The sequence below is a fragment of the Salmo salar genome, unplaced genomic scaffold (assembly GCF_905237065.1).
Source record: "Salmo salar unplaced genomic scaffold, Ssal_v3.1, whole genome shotgun sequence".
Classification (NCBI taxonomy): domain Eukaryota; kingdom Metazoa; phylum Chordata; class Actinopteri; order Salmoniformes; family Salmonidae; genus Salmo; species Salmo salar.
In genome coordinates, this window is record NW_025548930.1 from 20001 (window position 1) to 29775 (window position 9775).

Genomic DNA, 9775 nt, shown 5'->3' on the forward strand with positions numbered 1-9775 from the left:
TTCAAAATAATATATATTTTTTAATTCAGTGGGTGCGGCCTATATTCAGGTGCGCTTAATAGTCCGGAATTTACGGTAGTTCAGCTATACAGAGTACATCTATACAGAGTACATCTATACAGAGTACATCTATACAGAGTACAGTTATACAGAGTACACCTATACAGTTATACAGAGTACATCTATACAGAGTACAGCTATACAGAGTACATCTATACAGAGTACAGTTATACAGAGTACAGCTATACAGAGTACATCTATACAGAGTACAGTTATACAGAGTACAGCTATACAGAGTACATCTATACAGAGTACAGCTATACAGAGGACAGCTGTACAGAGGACAGCTATACAGAGTACAGCTATACAGAGTACATCTATACAGAGTACAGCTATACAGAGTACAGCTATACAGAGTACATCTATACAGATTACATCTATACAGAGGAGAGTGTTATTAACCCCTACTCTCCCTCCCCTCCCCAGGTGTGTCAGCTAGAGAGGTTCAGTGAGACCAGTGGTCTGGGCATCAGCATGGAGGCCAGGGCAGGACACCACTACCTGTGCTCCGTCTTACCTGAGGGTCCCGTGGGACAGAGCAGGAAGATACACACTGGAGACCAGATACTGGAGGTGAGACGGACTGGTTGACATCCATGCATTCATTTGTTTTAATTTGTTTTATTTCACCTTTATTTAACCAGGTAGGCTAGTTGAGAACAAGTTCTCATTTACAACTGCGACCTGGCCAAGATAAAGCAAAGCAGTTCGACACATACAACAACACAGAGTTACACACGGAATAAAACAAACATACAGTCAATAATACAGTAGAAAAGTCTATATACAGTGTGTGCAAATGAGGTACGATAAGAGAGGTAAAGGCAATAAATAGGCCATGGTGGCGAAGTAATTACAATATAGCAATTAAACACTGGAGTGGTAGATGTAGAGAAGATGATCAGTCATTGGTTCATTCATTGGTTTGTTTGTTCATTGGTGTGTTCATTCGTTTATGTATTTATTAATTTGTTCATTCATTTGGTTTGTTAATTAAATAATTTGTTCTTTAATTAACTGCTTTGTTCATTCATTCATTTGTTTATTCATTCATGTATTCATCCATCCACCCATCAAATGGAATATTGACCCTGTTATGCTATGATGTAGCTACATACAGTACATTCAACATGTTTGCTAACCAGACTAGCTTCTCTCTTCTCCCAGGCGAATGGTATCCCTCTGATAGGAGAGACTCACAGAGAGGTGATCAGCATTCTGAGAGAGCTGCCTCTGTGTGTTTGTATGGTGTGCTGCCGCATCGTACCCCCACAGCTACGGGACAGTGACCACGATGATGATGATGAAGATGTACAGCTCCCCCTCAAAGAGCTACTGGCTGAGTTCAATGGCAAGGTAGAGAGGGATGGGGAGGAGGGATGGAGGGGGAGATGGAGGGATGGGGTGATGGAGGGGGGATGGAGGGATGGGGTGATGGAGGGATGGGGAACTGGAGGGCAGATGGAGTGGAGATGGAGAGATGGGCTTATGGAGGGATATGGAGATGGAGGGATATGAAAATGGAGGGATGGGGATATGGAGGGATATGGAGATGGAGGGATGGGGAGATGGAGGGATATGGAGATGGAGGGATATGGAGATGGAGGGATGGGGATATGGAGGGATATGGAGATGGAGGGATATGGAGATGGAGGGATATGGAGATGGGGGATATGGAGATGGAGGGATATGGAGATGGAGGGATATGGAAATAGAAGGATATGGAGATGGAGGGATGGGGATATGGAGGGATATGGAGATGGAGGGATATGGAGATGGAGGGATATGGAGATATAGAGGGATATGGAGATGGAGGGATGGGGAGATGGAGGGATATGGAGATGGAGGGGTGGGGATATGGAGGTGGAGGGATATGGAGATGGAGGGATATGGAGATGGAGGGATGGGGATATGGAGGGATGGGGAGATGGAGGGATATGGAGATGGAGGGATGGGGATATGGAGGGATATGGAGATGGAGGGATGGAGATGGAGGGATGGGGATATGGAGGGATATGGAGATGGAGGGATGGGGAGATGGAGGGATATGGAGATGGAGGGGTGGGGATATGGAGGTGGAGGGATATGGAGATGGAGGGATATGGAGATGGAGGGATGGGGATATGGAGGGATATGGAGATGGAGGGATATGGAGATGGAGGGATGGGGATATGGAGGGATATGGAGATGGAGGGATGGGGATATGGAGGGGATATGGAGATGGAGGGATATGGAGATGGAGGGATATGGAGATGGAGGGATGGGGATATGGAGGGATATGGAGATGGAGGGATGGGGATATGGAGGGATATGGAGATGGAGGGATGGGGATATGGAGGGATATGGAGATGGAGGGATGGGGAGATGGAGGGATATGGAGGTGGAGGGATATGGAGATGGAGGGATATGGAGATGGAGGGATGGGGATATGGAGGGATATGGAGATGGAGGGATGAGGATATGGAGGGATATTGAGATGGAGGGATGGGGAGATGGAGGGATGGGGATATGGAGGGATATGGAGATGGAGGGATATGGAGATGGAGGGATATGGAGATGGAGGGTTGGGGATATGGAGATGGAGGGATATGGAGATGGGGGGATATGGAAGGATATGGAGATGGAGGGATATGGAGATGGAGGGATATGGAGATGGAGGGATATGGAAATAGAAGGATATGGAGATGGAGGGATGGGGAGATGGAGGGATATGGAGATGGAGGGATGGGGAGATGGAGGGATGGGGATATGGAGATGGAGGGGTGGGGATATGGAGGGATGGGGAGATGGAGGGATGGGGAGATGGAGGGATATGGAAATGGAGGGATGGGGATATGGAGATGGAGGGATATGAAGATGGAGGGATGGGGATATGGAGGGATATGGAGATGGAGGGATGGGGATATGGAGATGGAGGGATATGGAGATGGAGGGATGGGGATATAGGAGGGATATGGAGATGGAGGGATGGGGAGATGGAGATGGAGGGGTGGGGAGATGGAGGGATGGGGAGATGGAGGGATATGGAGATGGAGGGATATGAAGATGGAGGGATGGGGATATGGAGGGATATGGAGATGGAGGGATATGGAGATGGAGGGATATGGAGATGGAGGGATGTGGAGATGGAGGGATGGGGATATGGAGATGGAGGGATATGGAGATGGAGGGATGGGGATATGGAGATGGAGGGGTGGGGAGATGGAGGGATGGGGAGATGGAGGGATATGGAGATGGAGGGATATGAAGATGGAGGGATGGGGATATGGAGGGATATGGAGATGGAGGGATATGGAGATGGAGGGATATGGAGATGGAGGGATGTGGAGATGGAGGGATGGGGATATGGAGGGATATGGAGATGGAGGGATGGGGAGATGGAGGGATGGGGAGATGGTGTCAGACATATTGCTGGGGTCAATCCAATCCCTTTGAATCCATTAGGCGGAGTGATCAAGTGTACACTATTTCTGGGAGAAGGGTGGAAAGATAGTCGATGAGACTGCAGCCGGGGTGTCATATGAGATGTGCCCTAACTCTCTCTCTCTCCTCTCCCAGTCCCAGTATGACCAGCCCTGCTGTCTACTTCCTGGTTGTAACAACATGGATTGTGGGAGTCGGGGTTTTAATAAGCCTGTGTCTCCTCCTCTGGCCATGTGGGAGAGAGACAGTCAGGTGATAGAGCTGGTGAAGGGCGAAGAAGGCCTGGGATTCAGCATCCTAGACTACCAGGTAAGACTGTGGTGCATCTCAATGGTCTAACGTAGCTTCCTATTCTCCTCTCTTTCAACTGGTTTGGGCCACTAGTAATGTAGACCAGGAGACAAGGACAGGATGGTGGGCCAAAGAGTGGATCCTTAGGAAAGACAATAAAAAAAAAGATGAACTGGGAGTCAAAACAATTGTAGTCTCTTCTTTCTATTGGATTTCCCTTTGGGAGGACATGACCTGTGAACTGCTGTTCACGTGTTTCTTATGTTGTCCCTCTCCAGGACCCAGAGGATGACTCTAAGACTGTTCTGGTAATCCGCTCCCTGGTCCCCGGTGGCGTGGCCGACTCAGATGGACGCCTGCTGCCAGGTGACCGGCTCATGTCCGTCAACGACGTGGACCTGGTCAGATCAACGCTGGAGCGCGCCGTGCATGTGCTCAAAACCACCGGCTACGGGGTCGTGCGCATCGGTGTCGCCAAGCCGCTGCCGGTACGACAGTAACCCAAAACACTCTAACACTGTTTACTGGAGCGACAACAGGGGTGGCCCACCCTCCTCCTGTATACTAGGGGTGGCCCACCCTCCTCCTGTATACTAGGGGTGGCCCACCCCACCCTCCTCCTGTATACTAGGGGTGCCACCCTCCTCCTGTAAACTAGGCGTGGCCCACCCTCCTCCTGTATACTAGGGGTGGCCCACCCTCCTCCTGTATACTAGGGGTGGCCCACCCCACCCTCCTCCTGTTTACTGGAGCTACAACAGGGATCCACCCCCCTCCTGTTTACTGGAACAGGGGTGGCCCACCCTCCTCCTGGATAGCTACATTTTACATTTACATTTAAGTCATTTAGCAGACACCACCATAAAACAACAATGAGAGTCATTTATTTCTGACTACAGTGGGCTTTTTAAGAAAGAGAATAGCCAAACACCAAATTTTGCCATCAGTCACGCAGTCAAATTTGTAGTAGTTTGAAACTTTTGTCTAAGACAATACTAGTACTGCTCTTCTACCACCTACCACCATAACACAGTCAATTCATGTAGTTACCACCATAACACAGTCAATACATGTAGTTACCACCATAACACAGTCAATACATGTAGTTACCACCATAACACAGTCAATACATGTAGTTACCACCATAACACAGTCAATACATGTAGTTACCACCATAACACAGTCAATACATGTAGTTACCACCATAACACAGTCAATACATGTAGTTACCACCATAACACAGTCAATACATGTAGTTACCACCATAACACAGCCAATACATTTAGTTACCACCATAACACAGTCAATACATGTAGTTTATATCTACCACCATAACACAGTCAATACAGGTAGTTACCACCATATCACAGTCAATACATGTAGTTTATATCTACCACCATAACACAGTCAATACAGGTAGTTACCACCATATCACAGTCAATACATGTAGTTTATATCTACCACTATAACACAGTCAATACATGTAGTTTACCACCATAACACAGTCAATACATGTAGTTACCACCATAACACAGTCAATACAGTTACCACCATAACACAGTCAATACATGTAGTTTACCACCATAACACAGTCAATACATGTAGTTACCACCATAACACAGTCAATACATGTAGTTTATATCTACCACCATAACACAGTCAATACAGGTAGTTACCACCATATCACAGTCAATACATGTAGTTTACCACCATAACACAGTCAATACATGTAGTTACCACCATAACACAGTCAATACATGTAGTTTACCACCATAACACAGTCAATACATGTAGTTACCACCATAACACAGTCAATACATGTAGTTTACCACCATAACACAGTCAATACATGTAGTTTACCACCATAACACAGTCAATACATGTAGTTACCACCATAACACAGTCAATACATTTAGTATACCACCATAACACAGTCAATACATGTAGTTTACCACCATATCACAGTCAATACATTTAGTTTATATCAACCACCATCACACAGTCAATACATGTAGTTACCACCATAACACAGTCAATACATGTAGTTTACCACCATAACACAGTCAATACATGTAGTTTACCACCATAACACAGTCAATACATGTAGTTACCACCATAACACAGCCAATACATGTAGTTTACCACCATAACACAGTCAATACATGTAGTTACCACCATAACACAGTCAATACATGTAGTTACCACCATAACACAGTCAATACATGTAGTTACCACCATAACACAGTCAATACATGTAGTTACCACCATAACACAGTCAATACATTTAGTTTATATCTACCATTATAACACAGTCAATACATGTAGTTACCACCATAACACAGTCAATACATGTAGTTTACCACCATAACACAGTCAATACATGTAGTGTACCACCATAACACTGTCAATACATGTAGTTTACCACCATAACACAGTCAATACATGTAGTTTACCACCATAACACAGTCAATACATGTAGTTACCACCATAACACAGTCAATACATTTAGTTTATATCTACCATTATAACACAGTCAATACATGTAGTTACCACCATAACACAGTCAATACATGTAGTTTACCACCATAACACAGTCAATACATGTAGTTTACCACCATAACACAGTCAATACATGTAGTTTACCACCATAACACAGTCAATACATGTAGTTACCACCATAACACAGTCAATACATGTAGTTACCACCATAACACAGTCAATACATGTAGTTTACCACCATAACACAGTCAATACATGTAGTTTACCACCATAACACAGTCAATACATGTAGTTTACCACCATAACACAGTCAATACATGTAGTTTATATCTACCACCATAACACAATCAATACATGTAGTTTACCACCATAACACAGTCAATACATGTAGTTTAAATCTAACACCATAACACAGTCAATACATGTAGTTACCACCATAACACAGTCAGTACATGTAGTTTATATCTACCACCATAACACAGTCAATTCATGCAGTTTATTTCTGACCACAGTGTGTTGTAACTCTTGTTGTTGCCTGTGTCTTAGTAACAGTAGGGCATCATAGAGAGCCTCTTGTTACAAGCCTGCTGAATATTTCATGGTGTTGAGAAATGAACACAGTGCCTGACCACACTACTAGAGAGAGAAAGGGGAGGAGAGAGAGAGTTGGAGAGAGAGACTAGAAAGAGAGAAGGAAAGGTAGGTGAGGAGGAGGTGAAAGAGAGAGACAGGTAGAGAGAGAAAGAGAGACATAGAGTGTCCAATTCTCCCATTCACAACTCTCTTTACCCTGTTAGCTTCGATGCTAATTCGGTCAGACCAGAACTCTATCGGGTCTATATTCCTCTCCGTTTCCTACAGATCCTGTCCACCTCTGACGCTCCACCTTTGACCTTTCACGTATCCCTCAGATCGAGTGTTGTGTCCTGGAGTCCATCCCAGAGTCATCAAGGTCGTCCAGAGACGAGACCCAGTTGTTATCGAGAGATGAGAAGGATACTCTCTACTCAGCTGGGATGCTAGCCTCCTCCTCACAGCAGGCGCATGCTAACAGCTACGGCTCACAGCAGACGAACAGCCAACCGTTCTGCACACTGAAGGTAAGAAGCCTTCCTAACAGTCAAGTGACATCAACACCTCAGGGTTAGCTTTGTTAGTCTACTGTAAGGACCGAAATAACTTGGAACAAGAAGCAGTGCTCACAATGCTAACTCTAGAAAGTACGTTTTGCTTTATTAGTGTAATGATGAACCGTAATCATGTGGAAATGATAGTGAACAACACACTGTAGCTGACTAAAGAGAAAAAACAAGACACAGAGGCCGTATGCTAAATCAACAGTGGTTATATGCTAAAGCAACAGTGGTTATATGCTAAAGCAACAGTGGTTATATGCTAAAGCAACAGTGGTTATATGCTAAATCAACAGTGGTTATATGCTAAAGCAACAGTGGTTATATGCTAAAGCAACAGTGGTTATATGCTAAAGCAACAGTGGTTATATGCTAAAGCAACAGTGGCCGTATGCTAAATCAACAGTGGTTATATGCTAAAGCAACAGTGGTTATATGCTAAAGCAACAGTGGTTATATGCTAAAGCAACAGTGGTTATATGCTAAAGCAACAGTGGTTATATGCTAAAGCAACAGTGGCTATATGCAAAATCAACAGTGGTCGTATGCTAAAGCAACAGTGGTTATATGCTAAAGCAACAGTGGTTATATGCTAAAGCAACAGTGGTTATATGCTAAAGCAACAGGGGTTATATGCTAAAGCAACAGTGGTCATATGCTAAAGCAACAGTGGTCGTATGCTAAAGCAACAGTGGTCGTATGCTAAATCAACAGTGCCCGTATGCTAAAGCAACAGTGGTTATATGCTAAAGCAACAGTGGTTATATGCTAAAGCAACAGTGGTTATATGCAAAAGAAACAGTGGTTATATGCTAAAGCAACAGTGGCCGTATGCTAAAGCTACAGTGTTTATATGCTAAAGCAACAGTGGCCGTATGCTAAAGCTACAGTGTTTATATGCTAAATCAACAGTGGCCATATGATAAAGCTACGGTTTTTATATGCTAAATCAACAGTGGCCGTATGCTAAAGCTACAGTGTTTATATGCTAAAGCAACAGTGGTTATATGCTAAAGCAACAGTGGTTATATGCTAAAGCAACAGTGGTCATATGCTAAAGCAACAGTGGTCATATGCTAAAGCAACAGTGGTTATATGCTAAAGCAACAGTGGTTATATGCTAAAGCAACAGTGATTATATGCTAAAGCAACAGTGGTCATATGCTAAAGCAACAGTGGTCGTATGCTAAAGCAACAGTGGTCGTATGCTAAAGCAACAGTGGCCGTATGCTAAAGCAACAGTGGTTATATGCTAAAGCAACAGTGGTTATATGCTAAAGCAACAGTGGTTATATGCTAAAGCAACAGTGGTTATATGCTAAAGCAACAGTGGTTATATGCTAAAGCAACAGTGGTTATATGCTAAAGCAACAGTGGCCGTATGCTAAATCAACAGTGGTTATATTTTAAAGCAACAGTGGTTATATGCTAAAGCAACAGTGGTTATATGCTAAAGCAACAGTGGTTATATGCTAAAGCAACAGTGGTTATATGCTAAAGCAACAGTGGCTATATGCAAAATCAACAGTGGTCGTATGCTAAAGCAACAGTGGTTATATGCTAAAGCAACAGTGGTTATATGCTAAAGCAACAGTGGTTATATGCTAAAGCAACAGGGGTTATATGCTAAAGCAACAGTGGTCGTATGCTAAAGCAACAGTGGTCGTATGCTAAATCAACAGTGGCCGTATGCTAAATCAACAGTGGCCGTATGCTAAAGCAACAGTGGTTATATGCTAAAGCAACAGTGGTTATATGCTAAAGCAACAGTGGTTATATGCAAAAGCAACAGTGGTTATATGCTAAAGCAACAGTGGCCGTATGCTAAAGCTACAGTGTTTATATGCTAAAGCAACAGTGGTTATATGCTAAAGCAACAGTGGTTATATGCTAAAGCAACAGTGGTTATATGCTAAAGCAACAGTGGTCATATGCTAAAGCAACAGTGGTCGTATGCTAAAGCAACAGTGGTCGTATGCTAAAGCAACAGTGGCCGTATGCTAAAGCAACAGTGGTTATATGCTAAAGCAACAGTGGTTATATGCTAAAGCAACAGTGGTTATATGCTAAAGCAACAGTGGTTATATGCTAAAGCAACAGTGGTCGTATGCTAAAGCAACAGTGGTTATATGCTAAAGTAACAGTGGTTATATGCTAAAGCAACAGTGGTTATATGCTAAAGCAACAGTGGTTATATGCTAAAGCAACAGTGGTCGTATGCTAAAGCAACAGTGGTTATATGCTAAAGCAACAGTGGTCGTATGCTAAACGCAGGCAGCCATCTCACTCTCTGGAGCAATAGTCACAGCTCAGCTAACTGAGATATGAGTCAAGTGTGTAAATAGGAACTAGTCAACCTAGGTTATGTT

General features: G+C 43.8%; 1 protein-coding gene across 1 annotated transcript in view; it reads left to right on the top strand.

The window, feature by feature from the left end:
• Positions 1–7373, top strand: part of LOC106595278 (patj homolog) — a gene marked incomplete at both ends in the record, with an annotated part of 27319 nt that extends 19946 nt beyond the window's left edge. Inside the window, 5 exon segments of the mRNA XM_045712884.1 lie at positions 487–633; positions 1228–1416; positions 3619–3792; positions 4053–4262; positions 7185–7373. Of these exon segments, the coding sequence (XP_045568840.1) occupies positions 487–633; positions 1228–1416; positions 3619–3792; positions 4053–4262; positions 7185–7373 (909 nt within the window).
• Positions 7374–9775: the final 2402 nt, after the last annotated feature.